Source organism: Xiphophorus couchianus, chromosome 14 (assembly GCF_001444195.1).
Source record: "Xiphophorus couchianus chromosome 14, X_couchianus-1.0, whole genome shotgun sequence".
Taxonomy (NCBI): Eukaryota; Metazoa; Chordata; class Actinopteri; order Cyprinodontiformes; family Poeciliidae; genus Xiphophorus; species Xiphophorus couchianus.
The window spans coordinates 8,457,832-8,480,467 of NC_040241.1; the positions used below are offsets into that span (position 1 = coordinate 8,457,832).

The window sequence follows — 22,636 nt, forward strand, 5'->3', positions numbered from 1 at the left end:
TACACAGCTGTTCAATCCCAACCCCTTGAGTTCCCTTCGCATTGTGCGTGTGGAAATGCTTTTGCGTTCACAATTAAACATACTCCTGAGTTCTGATGTTGTTTTTCTTCGATTTGATTTGACCAAATGTTTAAGTAATCGCCGATCACGATCATTCAGGATTTTTTTCCGACCACATTTCTTCCTGGAAGACGATGGTTCCCCACCATCCTTCCAGTTTTTAATGATGCGTTGGACAGTTCTTAACCCAATTCTAGTAGTTTCTGCAATCTCCTTAGATGTTTTCTCTGCTTGATGCATGCCAATGATTTGACCCTTCTTAAACAGACTAACGTCTTTTCCACGACCACAGGATGTGTCTTTTGCCATGGTTGTTTAAGAAATGAGGAGTTACTCATTGCATCAGCTGGGGTTAAATAACTTGTTGCCAGCTGAAAGATAATCACCTCTGCAGTACTTATCCAATAGGAGGCTTGTACCTATTTGCTTAGTTAAATCCAGGTGGCGACTTTTTTGTGGCCAGGCAGTGTATATTTACACCTTACAATCACTTATAAAGAAACTTTTCACTCCGTAGGAGATGTGAATAAAAAAATGTGTTCATGTTACACTGAACTACTAACAAAAGATAAAACAGAAATCTGAAAGGTAAATAAACATGTCAGTGGTTTTGAATTAATTTTTTTCACAAGAGAGAGAGAGAGAAAAGTCTGACTCATGAATCCAGAGATACTGGACTTGTTGCCCCAATTAAACTAAAATAACTTTAAATTTTACTAATAATTCCATTAATTATACATTCCAGGTGATTGAAGATAACCACCATCTTACCACAGAATGCTTCTTGTGAAAATATTTGTGTGCTTTTCAGTCTCACTGGTGTATTTATATATGTTGTTTGTCACTGTGGTTTCTTCTCTTTTTTCTCTCTTTCTCCAGAAACAGTTTCCTAATGCGTTGTTTCCTTTCTTTCTTCCTCTTTTCTCATCTCCCTACTTTCCTTTAAACTTTTTGCCAGTCCTCTCTTTGTTTCTTTTTCTCTTGTTTACCCTTTCCTGTCTCTGTGTCCACTGCATTTGAAATAAAACCCAAAGCAATTTCTAACAAAAGAAGAAGAACGGAGGTAGAGTTTGGCCACTTTAGGTTTTTGTAAATTCTGATACATTTTTCAACTCATGTTCAATTGTATAAAATCCTTCAGTCTCACTCAATAGGAAGGTCATTTGGATAGCATCATTCTTACACAATGTAATTCAATGTGACAGCAAAATAAAGGAGCAGAGGTAAAGAGAAATGCATTACAATACAACTTTTAAATGAAAAATCATATATTTTATAAATCACATAAAAGAAAATATTAATGTAAATTTGAGGCCCATTTTTAGACCTGGCTGAGAAGAACCAGTAGATTTTGCCCATCTGCAGAACCAGATGATATGTGAGTACACAGATGAACATCATCTCCAATGTGGGGAGGCCAAAGGTCACTCAGTGCCTTTTACACAATCAGCAATAGTTTGAATTAAATCCTTTGACAGACATTGATCTGATGAAGTGATTTAAGAACTGGTTCACTGAAATCTGTTTTCCTCGAAGATAGTCAGGACTCTGCCAGCAGCAATCTGGATATGAGCTGCAGCAGTGTAATTGTTTTCTTTTTTTTTAAGACATGATTTTGAAATCTGTGCAGATGAAATAATAATAGTAATCTAACCTATTGAAGATAAACGCGTGTAAGAGTTTTTCCAGAGTTTTTAATCAGAGAATACTTTATTGGTTGTTTTCTAGTTCTGATGTTTGCAGTCAGACTTAGGACAAATATTTGGAGTGAGTCAACATTAGGAAAACATCAAGCAGGGCTTTCAACCTTGAAGACATCAATCCATCACCAAAGTTCAAATCTCAAAATACCAGAAAACCTGGTATACAGAATAGAAATTTGGGAGTTTTATTGCTATAAAACTCCAAAATTTTATAGCAAAAAGGTTTTCCATTTAATTATTGAGTTGAGTATAAGTCATTTTTGAGATGCTGTTTATTTTAGATAACAGCTAAACAATGAGGGTTTTAATGCTTTTTGGCTTTTCTGGACATGGGACCATCGCTAGCCACAGCTGTTCCTGACTCGTTAGCATAAACTGCTGCATCTGCTGAACGACTCCGTTTTCCTGTGAATTGAGAGATAAAAAGATTGTATATTTAAACTGGAAGGCTGTAATGTATCTGCATACACATTTCAATCGGCATCTTTTAATATGTTATTCGTTATCCTGTAACTGTTAGCGTAACACATGTGCAACTCAAATAAAAAGAGGCGACAACTAAACATTCTTAAACCATCTAACTGGGCAAAAAGGCCTTGAAATAAATTTCTCTCTTTCTTTACCTTTTGTTTTTTTCTTGGCTTTTTTCAAATGGTTAATCTCAGTAGATGCTGCGGTACAGTCTGGAAAAAAAATACAAGCCCAGAGAATTGGACGTTTCATAAAGAAAAATACATTTACAAGGACAGGTGTGAGAGAAACCAAAGGGATGGGGGACACTGGTCTGTTTTCTTACAAATGAACAGAAACTATTACAAAATCTGAGTGGATGGTGTAATATGGTAGTGAAGTGTACATAAGAAATATGTTCATCTTTATCAAAAAGCACATCAATGAACATTTGATTTATCCACTATGTGACTGTTCTGTCATTTTCTGTTGATCTCTAGTGGCTGTATTTGTTAAATAAGGCAGATTATCGTCTAAACTGTAAAATGATGTGTAATTAAATTGAGTCTAATCGCATGAGGACAGGTTACAGTAAAAACAAAGCAAGACAGCTAGAATTAACTGTACCTGTTTTCATGTCGGAGCCAACAGCGCCCTCTTGTGGATCATGTGGATCCTCTGTTGAGATGGTTAAAAAAACACAAACAAACCTGAAGGTTAAACCCCTTTCTGACTGAGTTATGTTCTGCTGCTGTAAATCAAATGTCTTACTCATCGTCCCAAAGTTTTTCATTTCAGTCAGGGAGTACGCAGTGTCTATAGATTTATCTGCAAATGAAATATTCAAGGATTACACATCAGTTGCATATCTTTAGGCTTTCTAAGTGACCAATTGGTGACATTCTTATCTGCTTTAACAAAAGTGCTCTACTATTCCAATTGACATCAGCCACAAAGTTGGGGCCACAAGTATTGAGATTCATTAAACATTGTAGTTATACAGTTCCAGAAGTACAGTGTGGATTTCTTTAGAAACAGAACAAATTTGAGAAAAAAAAGGTTCTACCTCTGAATACCAGTGGAGTCATGCAACTAAATGTAAGAAGGGATTTATTGCCAGTACGGTACCTATAGCTCCTTTTTTCACATTAGCATAAACAGCGACCTCTTCTGGATCAACAGGAAGTTCTGTTGAGGTGGAAAAAAAACAAAAACAAAAAACAACAACATTAGTAACAGTTCTGATCACTGCTCTGATGCTGTAAATTGAATATCTTTTCATCTTACTCATCATCCCAACATTTTTCCCTTCAATCTGGGAGTACACAGTGTTTATGGATTTATCTGCAAAATAAATATTCAAGGGTTATATAACAGTTACACAACATTAGGCTTTCAGAGTGACCAATTGGCAGCATTCTTAACTACTCTGATAAAAATACTCTATATTCCTATTGATATCGCAAGATTTCATCAGCAATCATTTCTGAGTAAAGTCACACAACATGTAGCTCAGCCCAGATATGTGTAACACCTCTCAGACTGAGGCTTAAAGTAGTCTTTCATTTTTTCCAACATTCATGCAACAAGAATGGAGTGGCTAAGCCAGAGTCCTGATGTGAATCAGAAAACTGTGGAGAATCTTTGGAAGGAACTAAAGATCAGGCTGATGACAAGGGGTTATTACAATTTAAAGACTTTGAGCTCATCACCAAAGACAAATCTGTAAAATACCAGTTAAAACATACAAAAGGCCACAGACAGTAAGCAGGGGTTTATTGACAGCACCTGTAGCTCCTTTTTTCACCTTGCCGTAAACAGTGTTCACTTCTGGACCAACAGAAAGTCCTGTTGAGGTGGAGAAAAGACCTGAAGGTTAAAGCTGCAAAATGTAACCTTTTTTTTTGTTTTTTTTTTTTACATACATATATGTTTTTTACATACTTGTTAAAATTATCATTATGTCATCATAGTATAAGAGAAACAATTGGTGAAAAAAAGAAGAAAGAATCAAGCTCCTCTGTCTTTTCCCAATGCGAACAACAGAAATACACCACTGAGTCAGAAACAACCAATCAGAGATAGGAGGAGGGTCTTAGTGTTGTCAATCACTCTCATGCTCACCCCCCCTCCTGCTTGTTCTTTGCTAAGCTACAGCTGGTTCACCATAACATAGCCTGCAACAAATGCTAAGGCTACTTAGCATTCGCACAGATAATGGTGGACAAATGTTCCTGTTTTCCTGAAACTGCAAGTTGTTTTTTCCACAATTAGCACATTGAGCAGCATTGATTGACAGCGTTAAAACCCTCCTCCTTGCTCTGATTGGTTGCTTTTGACTGGGAGCGGTGCAATTTTGCAAACAGCAGTACTATCACTGGGAGGAGGTGGAAGAGCTCTTTCCTTTCACAGATTGTGTGTGAAAGGATGTATCATGACATGGTAACGGTTATTAAAAACATATTTCTGTAAGAGTTATACAACAGTTCTGACTTGTGTTCTGATTCTGTAAGCTGAATATGTTTGCGTCTTACTCTTTGTTCCAAAGTTTTTCACTTCAAGCAGAGAGTACCCATTGTCTATGGATTCACCTGCAAATAAAATATTCAATGATTATATATCTGTTGCTTGTCATTAGCTTCCTAATTGACCAATAAGTGGCATTTTAACAACTTTAATAAAAAATATTACACCATTCCTATTGACATTACAACATTTGAGTGACTAATTGAAAGAAGTGTTGATTACTGTAAAGCGTAAATAAGGATTAGAGGTTTAATAAATTAGCATATTATTGAAAAGATCATTCATCTCAGTGACTCAAATCAGCAGGTAAAGCACATTGTATATGTATAATAATAAGATAAACACCTTTGTTTTTAAGTCTATGATGATCTGCCTCTTACAGCTACAGAAAACATGAATTACCTATAGCTTGTGTTTTCACATGTGACCAAAGAGCGCCCTCTTCTGGATCAGGAGGACTCCCTGTTGAGGTGAACAAACCCAAAGAACTGAAGGTCAAAATCCGTTCTGAATTCTGCGCTTCTGCTCTAAAATAAATATGTTTCCATCTTACTCTTTGTCCCAGAGGTTTTTAATTCAGCCAGGGAGTAAACAGTGTCGGATTTATCTGCAAGAAAAAAAATATCCACAGATTGTATACTAGTTGTTCATGATTAAACTTCCTAATTCACCAACAAGTTGCATTATAAACAATCATAACAAAAATACTCCACTGTTCCTGTTGACCTCTGAGGATCCGAGTGACAAACTGAGGGAAGGATTGTTTACTGTAAAGAATGAATAAAGACAAGAGGCTTTAATAATATACAGTTATTTTCAATAAATTAGGATATTGTTAAAAACCTAATTCATTCCACAAATTCAGTTCACTAATTCACACATAATATAGATTTATTACACGCAAACTGATTTTTTTTAAAATACTTTTTTTTATTTATTTTTTTTATTAATTTTGACAATTTCTTCTGACAGCTAATGAAAACATGGGGTTTTGGTTTAGAATGTTTAGTCAGACCACTTAAAAAAAAAATTTATTACAGAAATGTGGGACAAATTAAATGTATTTTTATGACCTGCTAAAAGGTTTTCAAGAGCTGCTTTCAATCTGACAAACAAGCCTCACCAGAACATGTTCCAATTTTTTTTAACGTGACTGCAAATAAGTAAGCAGGCAAAACAAAGTGCAAAGTGCAAAGTCTAAAAACATATATTTTTCTTGCTTATCTTCTATTCATTTAAGAAAGTGAAATTTAAAAAATACATGAATTACTGCATTAATCTGTGTTCTAACCCTCAGGGTGGGAGGTGTACATCTCACTGTGGTTGACTCCATGATTAGCGGTGAAGCTCTGATTGGAGATCTGTGATGGATTTAATCTAAAGCAGAAGAAATGTGACCACTTTGTTAGAAAAACAACCAGAAAAGAGCAATAAAGACACACAGAAACGATTTTGCGAAAAGAGACGATGAGATGTCATGTACTCACCTCACGTGCCGAAAATCTGTGAAAATAATTTTTATATAGTGTCATTCATATTATGTTGGGGTTTTTTTTGTCGTAATATCAGAATGGATCTGTGTTCTTGATTAATTTGAAATACAATGAGCCTGATCCAGAAGAGGTGGGTGGGGGGGGGGAAACGTCGTCTCACCTTTCATCTGTCTGCTGCACCAAAACAAGAGCAGCAGAGTAATTAGACTGATTCCACCAAGGAGAGCAACAACCAGCAGCACGAGCAACAAAGAGCCGACTGGACCGCTGGACTCAACGGATACTGGAAATATAAAACACGAAAAAGGAATAGGTGGCATTTGAATGATGATTTTATCATCTCATTCTATGATTAAAAAGGGTGACTTAAAGTCAATTAGAAATAAAATCCACAGCACATAAAAATAAATAATTTAATCAACATCTTCGAAGGAGTGATGTTCCATTGGTGGTCTTCTTTTCATATGTTACACAGTAAAACATGAAATAAGAGGTGCATTGGAGGTGCACTTGTTTTTCTAAAAACTACATACACCTTTCAAGACAGTAAGTAAAACGTAACTCATCACTGTAAGGTAAACAGGTCCCCACAGCCGTCAGAGCCATTACTCCCTGCCGCCCCCCCCTCCCACACATATCATAACCTCGCAGTCACACATACATATCCCCCACCTCCACACAGCCATATTGTTCTGCACTTTGCACTGTCACATTATCTGTACTTTGCCATAATTGGACCTGCTGCTACTTCTTTGGTGTGGTTGAGTGCCTTTAGTTAATTTAGTTAATTTAGTTGTATATATTGTTATTATTATTATTGTGTGTTTGCTTATTTATACTGTATATATTTGACCTTTTGCACGGGAGCTGCAATGGAAATTTCGTTGAATTCTGTTCAATGACAATAAATGCTATCTCTCTAATGTGAGTATATGTATATTGATAGAAAGTAGAGATTTTATGTGTGAAGATGATGATTTATTTTTATAAGAAGCCTCCAGTAGAGACTGTAAAGAAGCAACACTGGTACAGTTAAAGGAGAGGATCTTCTGAATAATCTTAGTTTAAATGAAAGAATGTGTTTCCTCGTCTCTTTCTGCATGTTGCCTTTCAACTTAAGGTCAACGAAGGCCTCTTGCACAAGAACGATAAATAAAGCAATGCTTTAAAGGTAAAGAATATTTTGTAAACGTGTAACTGGATACAAGACATTCTCTGGTCCTTTTCTATATTTTTTTTGTTATTAATTTAAATGATTAAAATCCGATTGTAATCATTTGCTCAATTAAATGTTATGGGAAAATCTAAAATGCTTATAATAATGTGACTTTTATATAGTGATAATTCAGTGTAAAATGTGTGTAAAAACATTCATTTTGAATTTCGAGGACGATTCCGAGTTTCTGTTTTGTTCTTTTTGAACAACTGGATATTTTCTTAAATGTAAAAAAAAAAAATTCAATTCATTGTTATTTTGAAGTTTATTTTGGACTTATTAGATTTAATTCAGTTATTCTGTGAAACTTGAAGGGAAAAAAAGAAATGTTTACTAGAATAATCACTCAAAGAGAAAATGTTGAGCTCACAGTTCTTAGTGATATTGACGTGATCACTGTAGTCCGTGTAGTAAACTGGTTCTCCTCTTCCTCCTCTGCACCAGTACAGTCCTTCCTCTGAGACGCTCATTTGTCCATTTGAAAGGAAATCAGCATCTTGTGAGCTCACAGGCTCTGATGATTTTTCTCCTCGGTACCAGAAATATTTCAAACTAAATGATGACGATGACGATGTGTTTAGTGAGCAGGTTAGTATCACGTTGCCTCCTACTGGCAGCTCTGTGCTGCCCGTAGTCAGATGGGCCTTTGGTTTACCTGTTAGCGAGTTTAGCATAGAGACAACAAAAATATAAGAAAACAGCATAGATGTGAATCACACTTATAATTCTACATAGGAGACAGCGGGTCCACATTATATTCCATAAACTAGCTTCCTCATGTAATCTTTTTTCTGTAACGTTTGTATCTGATTAGTAGCTTCCAGTTTTGCTAAATTAAATGGCTTCTTTGAAAGTTTCATTTTCTAGATTTGTTCCAAATCTGGAAAAGACCAATCAAACCTGGCCTGAGTTATTCTAAGCAAGAGAGACATTGATGGAACCTTTATTTTTGTTATAATTGTTTTTCTTTGAGTGCACAGAAGATGAACACAATGATCTGACATTTGTTATAAGGAAGCTCTCTCCTGCCCTGTTGCAAGGCTCTGATGTGAGAGTCTGACTGACCCGAAGCCAGCTGCTTCTTTGAATTTGTTCTCATCATTCTTCAAAACCTTTAGCCCTCACATCAAATGCAGACATCGTAGCTCAAAATAAAACCTTTTTCTAAATTCTCTTTCTTTATGAGACAATAGAACGAGAGGAAGTAAGAAAACTTTTTTTTTTTTGCAAATAAAAATTCCACTCCACCCAAAATAATATTTTGGTTATGTTTATCTATTGTGCATAACACCCTGTCTCTTAGTTTTGGTGGTAATTTTTTGTATTTATTTAATAAATCCTTGAGAAACATACATTTCTGCAATTGAATTTTAGAAAACATGAAACTTACACTTGACTTACGTAACACTGACAGTGAGATGGGTTCACTCCACTCTGTCGAAGAAAACCAGTCATCTTTGAGAAAACCCAGACACCTGTAATCTCCTCCGTTGGACTCAGAAACACTGAAAGTCAAGTTTTTTTTCTGTGTCCTGTGTATGAACGACCCATCTCTCCTCCATTCGTACGTCCACTCAGTGGTTTCTCCTCCCTGGACCTCACATGTCAGAGTGATCGACTCACCACTGAACATCTGAGGCCAGTTTGGCTGTCGAGTCACAAAAACCTTGTTGGAAACTGTTAACAGCAGATATGAACAGAAGCATGAAATCAGACAAGAAAAATCAGCATTTTTAGTTCTATTTCTGAATAAACTCACTGGTTATTTTGATTGTAGTCCTGTTACTTAAATAACTTTGGAGGTTGTTTGTTTCTTTCACACCTTTGCATTGATAAAAACCTCCTTGTGTGACATTAATAATTCTGTTTAGTCTACTATCATTTTGTGCCACCCCTACTGGGTGCGCCACACTGCCCCCTACTGGTATGGTTGTTGGACCTGCTGTCAGAATGGCTCTGGGTCTATCTGCTGTCATCAAGCACACAAAAATATGTTAAAAAATAATTTAAAAAGCACCAATCACCAATGTTGTAACAACATGTATTTGCATCACTCCTAATTTGCAAACTAATAAAGCGTCAACCTGTCTCTTTAAGTCAATCATTGTAAAGTCCTGCCAGTTTGTAAAGAAAAATAAAATAAAAAGTAATAGAATTTTTTGTAGTTGTTTTGTCTTCTGCTATAATTTACAAATGTTGATAGTTTACAGAAATCTAGATTTAATGCATTTTGGATATTGGATACTGAATATGCTTTTATTGTAGAGGGGAAAAAACATTCCTTTCAAGTTTATAAATGTCATTGTTTAACACGTACATAAAAATGTCTCTAATCTTCCAGCTTGCAGGTGTTTTGTTGTAGTGAGACACACTGGAAACCTTTAGGGGGTCAGACAACTAAAACTGTGTCAAAACATAAATTGTGTTCAAATGTTGATAGGAATAAAAGTGAAGTTACCTTGAGCATGTCCACAGCAGACGAAGATGATCCAAACTAAAGTAAATGTTGAACATTTTACACTAAACAAGTTAAAGCAAAACAACAGAAGGTGTCTGTTTTATATGTCCAGTCTGTCCAATGTCGATCAGATGTTCTGTTTATTAAATGTTTTTTAAGAAAACGACTTGATATATTCTCGTACCAAGAGATCAGAATTTTGCCAATTTCTGTTGCGCAACAGATTTTTTTGTCTACGAAGGTCACGGCACGGTTTAGAAGTACTGCACAGCCATGAAAAAGAAAATGTAATCATTAAAAAGAAAAAGGTTTATCAACACTGTTCTATTGACAAAGGTTTGACGAACATTTAACATACTCTGCACTAATTAACATGAAAAAGTGAAGTTATATACTTACTCAGTATGTCCAGTACATAATATAAAGTGTGTTTCATCCTCATTTGTAAGCCAGATAATTCTGCCTTTTTAACGTGTTTCAGCCAAATGCTGCAAAGAGAAAACCCACAGGACAGGAACTTAGTTTCAATTCAGACTGAGATCAGACCCCCGTTTCTATATTAGGTTTCGCCACAGAGAAATGTCATACTTCCTGTCCAATACCGAGAAATCTACAGCCAAGGTAAAGAAAAAACACCAACTTTTTTTTTTTATTTGTAAAATGGATTACCGTACATAGTTGTTGCCTACTAAGCAAAAACATAATTACTTGAACGACAAAATATGGCCAAACCACAATGGTGAATTAGCTGAATGTGAAAAACTGAATGTATTTAGCGTGTTGATCTTCAAGCAACCATCGTCTTCATGACCTTTCAAAGTGCTGTGCAGGAAGTATGGTTAGCTCTGCTTTGCACAAAGTTTCTGTTTGTGCCATTATTATGAAGTCTAAAGACTGTTCCATGTACACTGTGCAAATGTCACCGTACATAACTCATAGCAAGCTGCAGTAACCAGCTACAATTAAGCAATCACGACGACTGGCAGCCACTCTTTTTAAACTAATTGTTTAAATTCAACCCCATTTAAAGTTTTTCAAAGATGAATGGCTTAAATGACGTTTCTAGTCATTTGGTGGTGAATTGCTGGTGTATTTTGTATCATTGTTTTAACCCAATTGGGCCTGAGTTTAAGGTGATGAGTGGTGGTCACAGATTTATCTTATGGATTTTTGGGATGAGAACAGAATTTGTGGTTCCATTAACAATGAATAAAGGATGATCACATATGACCAGCACCATGTTTGATTGTGGGGATGATGATAATTTTCTGAAATGTTGTGTTCATTTCGAGTCAGATGTGAAGGGAAAAACGACTTTCGACGAGTTTTACTGTTTTATTGGTTCTGAGTATATTGTCGACATAGTGAGCCAGGCCTTTGTTTCTTTTTAGTCAGAAGTGGTTTTTACCTCCAAACTTTCCCATGAGTGTCACTTTTAGACTCTTAGCCAGGACACTAAAACTAACAACAGAAAGTTAGCTGAGTATCTCTTCAGGTGTTATTTTGGGTTTTCTGAGACCTCCCGTTGAGACATCTTGTAATTTCTTTTGGCCTGCAATTAGCTGACTCAGCTTAATCCTGGGATTTTCAGAATGGTTACAGTTAAACTTAACAGTTTCTATGCATTAAAAAACACAGTCTTATGAAATCTTTCACCTGCTTTGTATCTAAGTCTATATGGCTTTGTCATCATCAGGAATCTTATCTACTGGCTGGAGTCACATGGCAATGACATCATAAGTGTCTCATTTAGCTGCAGTCAAAAACATGGTTCTTTCAAAACACAAAGGTTGATACTTTGAAAAGTTTTACTTGAGTTTTCATGGGACCAAAGACATGAGCCTTCTTGTGTTATACGCTCCACTTATCAGATATTCAAGAAACATTTTGATGTACACTCCCATCTGGTGGCTGGTGGCGAGCACAAATGGGAAAAGGTCCCTAAAACCGTCCGATGTTGGCAATTTTTCATGGCCAAACCGAAAAACTATTTAACTGAGCATGGTGTCAGTGCAGGCCATGCTGTGTTATGAGCATATTAGATAAGCCATCTGGAAAAGCAGATTTCTTTTAAAGGAGGTAATTAGGTCCCGGTCTTTTTAGTGATGCTTTCTGAATGAAACATTTTAAGAATATTAAAGCAATAATCCACTTTGTTTCTGACTCTCCACTGCTACTAGCTACTTAACATGCTAAGTTGAGAATACAAGTGTCCTCAAAGTAAGCTGCAAAGTCAGATTAAATTTAGGCTTGAAACAAAACAGAAATAATGGCCAAGTGTGAAACGCCAGATGAGGTCATGATGATGTCTTCAACCACATTTCCACATACAGCCAGATAAATGTTCTTTGTGCAGCAGGTGTTAGATTGTGTCAACTTTGGTGTGCAGTCTAAATGACCACAATCTTGAGAACAAACAATAGCAGAGAGTCCGACTCGCTTTGCTCCAATTTATGTGTCATGGCTTGACAGTATCAATAGCCTAAAAGGTGTTAACATCTCAGAGCTGAATTTGGGTCTATTTAAAGGTTTGACCTCACTCGCACCTCTCGGCACCTCTAATGCGGAATGAAATAGATTGAGGCAACACTAATAATTATGAAGTCAATGCACTGTGTTTAAGTTTTTCATCAACTTCATTCAGCTCATGCACAAAGTTTATGCAAAACGTACAAGCATGCGGGGGGATATGTTTACTGTTACTATTACTGCTGATTTTCCAGACTGACTCATGGGAGCTGCAAAATGTGTGAAGAGCTCGGTGTTAAAATTAAATCTGTGGTTCACAGTTTCTTTATAAGACAAATGAAGTTATCAGAGGCAGATACCGGGATATTGCTGGTGTCATTCTGACATGAAAACTGTCCCCAAGTAGCAGAGTGTTTATTTGTCGGACAAAAACAGCAGCACTTCAATGCAAGGTTTTAAGATGGTACCGACTTTGTTATCCGCACTCTTCCTAACTTGTGAGTAAAAGCTAGTTTTTGCTTTCTTTATGCATCTTGGTTAAAAAAAAAAATTTTTTTTATTTTGTATCACTTTAAAAAGGATACTATTTTTTCTTTGCAAGAAGTCTTGATGTATCAACAATATGTTTGAAAAATGTGAAACAAAACTGGAACAATTTTCAAATTCAAAAATGTTTATATGAATATCAAGCATATAATAAGAAACCCATATTCTTTTTGGTTTAATTTTGACTTAGTCCTACATTTTCTTTTTTTTTTTTTTTTTTTTAAGTGTTTGGTCCATTCATCGACTGTGGATCTGTCCAAGGTAAGCGCTGACCTTTGCATTTAACTCTCAGTTTATTCATCATTTAACATGGAAGTGGGTAAATTTTTAGTTCTCGAATGGCCAGAACATAAAGGAAACCAGAAATCTGAGTCTGAAAAAGAATGACATTTTAAAATAAACAATTTGTTGGAACATGGAAAGTAGCACTTAGAAACATACCTCAGGTAAAAAGGTAAAACTTTACGTATTTATTTTCTTCGTTTGCCAACTGAACAGCAAAGGTCCTTCAGGCCTCACTCAGAGCGGACAGCAGGGAGATACCAGCGGGTGGCAGTGTGACCCTGACCTGCTCTGTGGACGCGTCTGCAGACTGGAGATACTACTGGTTCAAAAAACAAACATCAGAATATTCTAAATCTTTCATGATACAAAGTGGAACAGCAGAACAGAATATTACTGTTTCAGAAGAAGGCACCTACTACTGCAGAGGAGGAAGAGGAGATCCAGTTGTTTTCACAGAGGACAGCAACACAGTTACGATCGACATAATAAGTTAAGTGTTTTGTCCATAAAACAATGAGTGCGTCACATACAAAGTCAACTTCCACCTTGAACTCTTGTCAGTAATCCATGTTTTAAACCTTTAGACACACCTTCCAAGGCAGCAAGGATAACACAAAATCCCAGCTGGATCAAAATATTTACTGGAGAGAGGATGAGTCTGACGTGTGTCATCTCAGATGGTGATGGCACTCAGTGGGAATACGAATGGAAAACGACGAGCTTGGAAAAACCAGTGAAAAGCACTGAAGACTGGGTCTTCTATACCTCCGTTTCCAGTGATGGTGACTACTGGTGCAGAGGGAGACAGAAGATGGACTTGCGTCCCACAACGTGGAGTTATCCCATCAGATGGACTGTGCTTTGTATGGCTATTTTTTTTTCTATTTACTTTGAGTTATTATTTATCCATTTAAATAATAAATCTAAAACTCCTGCTCACTCTCCTTGATTTGGGTCTGATTATGTAGGTTATAATATTGAAAATACAGAAATAATTTGCAGTTGGCTGTCAGAAAGACAAAAAAGGAGGAAAACATTGAGTTAATAAGTAATTTTCTAATGATGCCTTAACTGATTACAAGGAGAAAAGTTATTTTCCCTATGTGCCATTGTAATAGATATTACTATTACTAGTGACTTTTTGTTCCTACAATGGAGGATTGATGTTACTAGTGAAACTATGCTTCAGTGGTAACCTTTTTGAATGTAAAATGTAAAAAAAAAAGTTTATATTTATAAGTATGCAATTGAAACTTTTAAATTAAAAAGTTTCATGCCACTTTTTTAACTATATATTTCTCCGACATAAACAGCAAGCAAACCAAAAGCGACACTAAAGGTTGCCTTGTTTCGTTGGGATGGAGTTTGGACTCTGACCTGCTATGTGAATACATCACCCTCTACCTGGAAATACTTCTGGTATTTGGGTGAAATACCCTCTGAAATCATGCCGGGAGAGGATGCTACTGTGAGCAACAAACAAATCCTCGTCTCCCAGAGAGGACTCTACTGGTGCAGAGGAGGAAGAGGAGAGCCAGTTTACTACACAGAGTTCAGTGAGCCACTGAAAGTCGGCACAAACCGTGAGTTTCCATTTAGCGTACGCAAGCAACTTCATGAATCCAGTTGTACTTAGATAATTCAGGCACACACACACAAAAAAAAAAAACGTGATAGTGATTGTATTATCTCGATTTTGCACTGTATACGGTGGGAAAGTTAGTACAATATACATGTCCGTGAAAGTGGTTTTATTGTTCTTGAAGTAATTTTCCCTGTGACTTTTACCAGACGCAACAACAGAGGAGTCAGAGTCAGCAGCAGGCCCAACTCCTCCTACCAGCGTAACTCGTCCACCATGTGAAAAAGGTGAGCAACGCCATGGGTAGCTAAGGACATGCCAATTAGCATCAGTGCAAAGGTGATTCAGAAATTTTTCTGTCTCTCTTGTTGTTTTTACCATTACACAATAAAACTGGAATATTTGCTATTGACAGAAATTCAAACAAGGCATTATAAAATAATGGTGATTAAAAAAAAACCTTGCCTGAAGGCTGGACATTTGGAAACGAGCGAGAATGCCATCTGAGCTTATTTGTAATTTACTCACCATGTCAAAATGTTCCAGTTTAAATATTCTGTTTAGATTGAATTGAACTGAATCAGTGACCTGGGACGTCATGTGTAAATGTAGTGTACGCACAAAACCCTTGCGGCGTTGTGTTTCACACACTTCGTCATGTGTACCAATAAATGTTGCGTGAAAATCGCCACAGCTACACGTCAGCTTTGATTTGCCACAAGAAAGTGCGGACAGTCGTCAATAACTAACCACAAAGCACCATGGGTAAATACATGGGTAAATCATCTAAATCTAAAACACAGAAATCTGACTCCATGCAGCCTTATTTAACTTGGTGCATTCAAAGCAATGTTTTCTATCATTTTAATAACAGCAAACCATTTTGCCTCATGCATCATGTACATAAAGTTATAGTAAAAGCTCCATCAGATGTAAATAGGGTTTTTTTTTATCATCGGTCTGTTGTAATGTAAATGTTGCATAGTTATAAATGTGTATTTAAGTGTCTTTTATTTTATATTTCAAGAATGTTTGGAGATTTTTTGAATGTTTGCAATGTAAAATAGAAAGTAAGATATGGCCTTTAGTAGGTTTTTTACATCTGAATTTAATCTTGCCCTGTGCATGTATAATTTACTAGCAGTAAATATTGTGCTAGTATATCAGCACTGGACTAAAGGCAGCGAGACAGTTGCAAGTGTTTAAAGTTAATAGTGTAAAGCTTTTGATGAGTCAATTAAAGGCTAGAAATGTGCTGACAGGTGTGGCAAATGGAGCCCAGTTTGATGTTTTGTCATGGGGCCCATACAGCACCAGTGTTAATAGGTGATGTGTTATTACAGAGGGAAGCGGCTCACCTGAAACTTCTCCACTTATGGCGGGGGTGGTTTGTGGAAATCTCCTACTCTGTGGAAGTCTGGTTTTGCTGTTAATAATTTTTCTCAGAAAAATCAAAGGTAAGAATTTTAAAATTAATAATCCCAAATCCATATTTCATGATCTCAGTGTCGCCAAGACAGATCCGTGTAACATCATTCTGAATTCCTTAATTTTGAAGAATAATTTTAACATAAACACATACGTTTTGGTCCTGTTCGATCTCCAGAACTTTCTTCACGTTTGGAATCCAATCGAGCCTCTGGTGAAAAACAAAGAACCGACCCGGATCCAGACAGTCCTTACAGTCATCTTACCCATGGTCAGGCCTGAATAATGAATTTAAAACATGGTTGTTGTTTGCTGTCCAGAAATATATGTATTTTTCTCCATTATGCTAAAGATCCTGATTTTACCCTGTAGGCGACATAGCTATCTACGAATCCATCCGCCCAAGCAGAAATCTTGACACTGGTACAGTATACACCTTGATTCATGTAGAAATATTAGCAAATGTAACATCATGACTGCCTGATGTGTATAAATGTTACATTAATATTTCAGGAGAAGGAGACCATAGTGCTGCATCTTGTGATCAGATGAAAAGATGCATTATAAGCAGTATACATATATACAGTATATAAATACACATATCACATTTCAATTAAAGACGCTAATAATAATGACACATCAAAACAGTGTAATATAGCTACTGAACGACTTCAAACTCATTGCCAAGTGGGAGTTTAGTCCAGTATTGAACTAAACTGAACTCAAATGATAGATTCCAGTAATTATAGCAGAATAACCTGCAAATATTTCTGCAGGGTAACACTGATAGTTTAACTGTGTAAATGCTTTTAATATTTTAGTTGAGACATTTTGGTTATTTCCTTTACTTTATCCATCCTATTTGTTTATTGTGTCCGTAGCAACTTACTTTGGTGTGTTTCAGGTCCAGAAGAAAGAGGAGAGGCGCAAACATCTGCTGTCCTTTAAAATCACCAAGGCATTTTTCAGCTTCAATAAAGACCTACGTAATCTGTGTGTAATTTAATCACCACTCATAAAATTACTTAGAAAACAAGCTTATGTAATTGATCATTCACTAATGTATTGCTTATGAAAATGGAAACTAAAAATAGAAAACAAATCATATAATTGTGTCTTTGAATAACAACCTCCTCCTCCTGTTTTCCCCTGCTTTATAAATGCAATGCTTTGCTTTAAATGTCATTAAAGTAAATGACTGGTACTGCAGTTGATTTCTTGACCTCTCTGCCTACACTTACAGCCCGGAGACGATCACATGACGTGGTCACAACACAGACAGAACGGCAGCACTCTGTCTATGTAAACACCATTGTAAAAGTTTGAGACCACTAATATCAAGTTATGTGGAGGGGCTGCTTTACAGCTTTGTATACAAAACTAAATCAGCTCAGTGGGAAGAGGGCAGGCATAAACACAAGGAGACACAAAAAATCTTGATCAGAGTCCGATACATAGGATTGGATTTAAGTCTGCAGCAGGAATGAAAACTTGATCAGGAAGGACAAACTCAAGATACCCTCAAAGTCAGACAGGTGAACGAGCCAATACTTATTTTGACCATCTGGTCACTAACTAATTTCTTTATATCCTTCCAAGTTGGGTGATCTCCGTGCACATTTCTATGTAGCTAGCATTGACTCTTTCTTTACTTTCTCACGGTCAACAATCCTGTAGGTTTTTCTATGAAAAAAAACAAAAACAGAACTTCAGTTTAACTCTGATTATTTACCCTTATGCCTGGGGTCATGCTCAACCTGATTTCACTGACGAATGCATTGGAAAGTATTTTACCTGCTTACCTCTTCTACTGCTGTAGTACAAGAGGTAAGCATCATGATATTTTTAAAAATAAGAGCTGTCACAATGGGTTTCACCATATTGTGTTGTGTTGTGCAGAAGTATTACAGACCAAAGTGCAAACCCTGGACAACGGGTCTCTGATTGGCTCGGACTGAAGGTTGCTGATGTGTACATGCCTTTGTTTGAATCAGATAAAGACAAACCCTAAAGATTTGATTTTGTAACAGTCCGAAGCATTGACTGAGCTGACAAAATATCGTGCCCTGACTGACTGACTGAATGAATGAGGCTCTGTCTGTGTGTGTAGGCAGAGCATAATGCCTCTGCAGCCCTCTGATTGGCTGAAACAATGAGTGGGAAGGGGCTGGAATGAGGCAACGGCCAACCGGAGACCAGACTGAGTGGGAGTGGGACAGAAAGTCCTGTTGGAAGAAAGACACTCCAAAGAGTTTCAGTCTGAAGTCAACATCTGGATATCCTGAGATGACCAGCTGGTTCTAAATGAGTGTCTGCCAATCAGCCTCTGAAAAGAGGCCAAGAGTTGATGATGGCATTATGATGAAGACTCAACAATAAGAAAAAAAACTTGCTCTGGCTTTAAATACCACTCTATGGGTAAGCACTTGTCTGATTGAATGCTTACTTCACTGCAAGGACTTTGATTATCTGGACTATTTTTAAACTGACTGGAAAGCAATGTGGCTGGGTCCTGATTGGTGAGACCTGCTGCTAGAGGCCAATGACTGACAGAAGATGTCCATGAGCGTAAAGAAGAAGTCATCCTCTGTGCTCTCTGACGCTGCCTCTCATAATCATTCTCAGCGCTATCCTTCTTCGACCCCTCCACTACCTCTCAGGTCTCTGCAACTTGTTGCTAGGCAACCACAGGCAGCTGTTGTGCTGCGGGAGCGTAAGAAGGCCAAAGGCCAGGCTTCGGCAATCAGGGAGTCCTGGCCGCGAGCCTCAGCAACAACCCACCACAGATCTCTGACTCCACCCTCCAGAGTGCATTCAGCTGCAGAAACTCGGCAACGGCCCTCCAGTATACCAAGATCACACATCGTCTCAGTAGCTCCGACTGCCTCAGTGTCCCAGAATCCTCTGCTTCCTGCAGCCTGTCCTCATCGGTCAGTTCCTGCTAGAGCTACGCCCAATGGGCGAGGTTCCGATTTAACCATGATGTCACTACTGCTGTTTTACCACAGGTAACCGTGGGGATCAAATGGTGAAGGTAACAGCAAATTTACAAGGGGTTGAACATTTTTAGACTAAAGTGCATATGCATATTCATTATTTATCGATGTTAAATTGATTACTATTATTGGGAAAGACTATGTAATTCAACATCTTTATTTTGTTGCTGATTATTGGGGCACAAGAAGCCATCTGCCACATGACTTCATGAAAATCCACAATAAGTTTTAATTTTATTCAAATTGTGTTATTTGAAAAGCTGACGATGCATTTTGTATGATCACTTTACCTCAAAGGAGAACAACTCACATGCAAAATGAAAATCTCAAATTTATACGACATCTATTTCCATATTTCCATAACTTCTGATCAGTACTTTAGGCCTGGTCGGGTCCTATCCATCTATTACTTTGTCACTCCTGTTCACCTTGCCTGTACCTGTTTCACCTGTGCATCTACTGTATTTGCAGTTCTTCCAGTCTTTTGGGCATTGATGGTAAAATTGAGCAGGCAATGGTAAGTCTTCCTGTTTTTGATTCGACCCGTTTGCCACCGGTTTGAATTTTACCTCAAAAGCTACACTGAGCTGATTTGCTTTGCTGAATCCGGTGTAACGGCTGTAGTCATAAACTATTACACTAACTGTGTGATGTTCAACAGCACCCTCTGTTGGTAGATGCAGATTGACACTTCATGTTTTTTTTATTGTTTACCTCTCTTTCAGTCTTCACTTGCCAATCCCCCTTTTTTTAATTATATATGTGTATATTTTTTACTTCCTTTCACCTTTCCCTAAATTTGCACATTTGTTTCTGCGTGTCTCCTCAGGATCTGGTAAAGAGTCATCTGATGCTGGTGGTGAGTGAAGAGGTGGAGCTTTTACGTGAACAGCTGAGAGAACTGCAGGAGAGGAACCAGCAGCTGGAGAGAGAAAACCACATCCTGAGAACGCTGACCCACAACATCTACTCGCCAACAGGACACAGAATCTCTCAGTAATATTCTCATGGACAATCTCAGTGTTCTCCTCTCGGACACACACAGTCTGAAATGAATTGGGCAGTAACAGTTTCCTTGTCTGAAGTAGAAAATGTCATGCAGTAAAAAACTGAAAACGTATTCAGGCGATGGAAGGCTAACAGGCTAGTCCACGTTTCAGCTGATATTAAACTGGTATGCTAGTGCAATACAATGCTACAATATCAAATTTGAACTTTCTGCACTTTCACTGATACATTCATTGCTTAATGTGAAGATCAGCTGGAATTTGTAAATGAGGAAAGAACAGTAATCTCTAAAGGGCCTTAGCGTTGCCTGGACATACTATGTCTTATGTCATTGCGCAGCTTGTCCTCAAATCTAAATCCAAAAGTTCACTCTACTTTTGTCAGAATTAGATTAACACAACGTTCTGATAATTCATGGCACACATAATTTTTGTGTGTTGACACGAATACAGTGCAAAACTGCAACAAACTTTACAACAGGGTAATGCAGCACAGGGTTAATAACCACTAATATTATGCTTCTTCCTACATTTACAACCATTTTAATTTTCAGCATGATTATTATAACTGGCTCAAATTGATATGACTTCCTCTAATCTGACATTCTCTTGGTTGTTCTGCAAACTCAGAGCAATACAACATCTGTCCAGAGCAGATAAACGTCACAGAACCTGATTTAAAAAAAGTCTGAACCGTCTCTTGACAAAAACGTATCCATTTCAAGGTGAATCGAAGACCAACCTACAGCTACCAAGTAACAAACCTTTTCTGCATTCTTTAGATTTGCTTTCCAATCGACTTGTTTATGAAATTCTCATGACTCACTGAAATCAAACAAACCTAAAATTGACAAAGAAACCAGAAACTCTGAAACTTAATATACTGTTTTTAATAATTGCATGTCAATTGTTTCGCTTACAACGCCCATGTAGTAACACAGGGGGAAAGTTCACACACCTGAGTGAGTGCTTGCTGCTAAACCGACTGTGTTGTCATGGTAACATGTTTGACAGACTCACATTTTGACATCAGGACTTGTTGCTGCTGCTAGAATGACAATGATTATGATGAACAATAATATATAAATAAATTAATGAGGTATAATTATCCAGCTGGGTTGTTTGTTTTTTTTTTGTGGTTTTTTTGATAATCTTCTGTGATTTTGTAATTATCAGTAATTCAAGTAACAAGTTTTGCAAACACTACCAAACACTAATTGGTGATCCGGAAATATTATCAAATGGTCTGGAGTTTACATAATGAAAACTATAGAGGATGTCATGATTTTATATCAAGTTATTACACAAATTTAACTCAGAAAATGTTTCTTGAGCTTTGATTTTTGAATGACTCTGAGCTCCAGTGAAAACAAGCAAGAAGAGATTTGTCAGTGAAAGATCAAACTCAAAGTAATTAAAGTAGAGTGGGATTATCCAGATTGAATCTCACTCATCAACATTTGTGTCACGAACACTACTCAGTGTATTTAGAAATTGTCGCTTTTTAAAACTCATACACTTCTGATATTTAAATGAGATATTTTAATATTCTAACTCATTAAACAACACAGATATCTAGTTCTGCAGTTTTCTTTTGAAGAAAAAAAAAACACACCTTCACATTTACCAGCCAATTTTTCACAGATTATTTCACGTGGTAGCGGTCTTCAAAAAGTAGTTTTGACCTGTGGTGCTTTATGACATCACTAACAGCTGTGACATAACCACTGTCATTGCATGCTGGGATATGGCACTCATCATAATCATCAGGACAGAGCACAGAGAAAAGAGTCACTGTAATCTGTAATCCAGAAAGCGCTACCCCCGATCACAATGCAGAAACTCAAACAAAGCGAATCTGGAAAACGCAGATTAAGATTCAATCTGTGTGTGTCTCCTACTGGGGAAGGACATGTAGCCATGGCAACAGGAGTGATGTGGCAGTGAATATCTGACCAAACTTGCTCAGCTTTAAAAAGAAAAAAAAGAGAGAGAGTGCCTGTAAATCTAGCTAAAGTTTGGTTCAGTGAAATATATATGTCTTCACTTTCTCCAGAACTCCTCAGAAGAACTTTAGGAACCACAAGATGAGTTCTTTATTTGTTTTGGTTTTTATTTTTTTCTATTGGTTACCATGTCACTCATTGTCTACATGAATGGTTATCAATATTTAGTTGTACCTATAACCTTGAAACAAGCTGCTCCTTTCATAAAGAATGAAGTATTTATAGGAACTTAAGGATTTGAACCAGAACAGAGAGGAAGATGTGGCTTGTTCAGTCAATGGTGATTTGATGCATCATCAGTGGAACAATAAAACAGTTGTGCGTGGCTGGCTATTAATGGATTTAAGTTGGATGGAGGTAATTAAAAAAAAATCTTGATGGCTCCATCTGTGTTTAGTTTTTGTGTGTTTT

General features: G+C 37.0%; 3 protein-coding genes across 8 annotated transcripts; 2 read left to right on the plus strand and 1 right to left on the minus strand.

Moving 5' to 3' along the window:
- Positions 1–1,124: 1,124 nt before the first annotated feature.
- LOC114157039 (low affinity immunoglobulin gamma Fc region receptor II-like) lies at positions 1,125–10,442 on the minus strand. 5 transcript variants are annotated; one of them, XM_028037722.1, is made up of 18 exons: positions 10,306–10,439; positions 9,907–9,942; positions 8,850–9,125; positions 7,819–8,103; positions 6,393–6,515; positions 6,227–6,242; positions 6,031–6,116; positions 5,453–5,506; positions 5,293–5,346; positions 5,142–5,201; positions 4,748–4,804; positions 4,002–4,061; positions 3,501–3,557; positions 3,342–3,401; positions 2,985–3,041; positions 2,841–2,891; positions 2,387–2,446; positions 1,125–2,168 (listed from the first exon to the last, which is right to left on the minus strand). In XM_028037722.1, the coding sequence occupies exons 1-18, from the start codon at positions 10,346–10,348 to the stop codon at positions 2,068–2,070; spliced, it is 1,536 nt and encodes a 511-aa protein (XP_027893523.1). In that variant the 5' UTR covers positions 10,349–10,439; the 3' UTR covers positions 1,125–2,067. The 5 variants fall into 5 exon arrangements, with proteins under 5 accessions (XP_027893523.1, XP_027893520.1, XP_027893524.1 ...); XM_028037719.1 differs by having other exon boundaries at positions 3,342–3,557; positions 10,306–10,442; XM_028037723.1 differs by having other exon boundaries at positions 3,342–3,557; positions 9,907–9,968; positions 10,306–10,425.
- A 2,293-nt stretch (positions 10,443–12,735) lies between these two features.
- Positions 12,736–17,420, plus strand: LOC114157042 (uncharacterized). The gene is made up of 10 exons (XM_028037727.1): positions 12,736–12,872; positions 13,147–13,182; positions 13,420–13,695; positions 13,791–14,069; positions 14,520–14,789; positions 15,010–15,075; positions 16,132–16,245; positions 16,395–16,487; positions 16,589–16,639; positions 17,121–17,420. The coding sequence occupies exons 1-10, from the start codon at positions 12,821–12,823 to the stop codon at positions 17,162–17,164; spliced, it is 1,281 nt and encodes a 426-aa protein (XP_027893528.1). The 5' UTR covers positions 12,736–12,820; the 3' UTR covers positions 17,165–17,420.
- Positions 17,421–18,173: 753 nt separating this feature from the next.
- Positions 18,174–21,829, plus strand: LOC114157049 (TSC22 domain family protein 4-like). Of its 2 annotated transcripts, none has more exons than XM_028037736.1 (3): positions 18,174–19,146; positions 19,684–19,729; positions 20,042–21,829. In XM_028037736.1, the coding sequence occupies exons 1-3, from the start codon at positions 18,773–18,775 to the stop codon at positions 20,210–20,212; spliced, it is 591 nt and encodes a 196-aa protein (XP_027893537.1). In that variant the 5' UTR covers positions 18,174–18,772; the 3' UTR covers positions 20,213–21,829. The 2 variants fall into 2 exon arrangements, with proteins under 2 accessions (XP_027893537.1, XP_027893536.1); XM_028037735.1 differs by having other exon boundaries at positions 18,175–19,224.
- Positions 21,830–22,636: the final 807 nt, after the last annotated feature.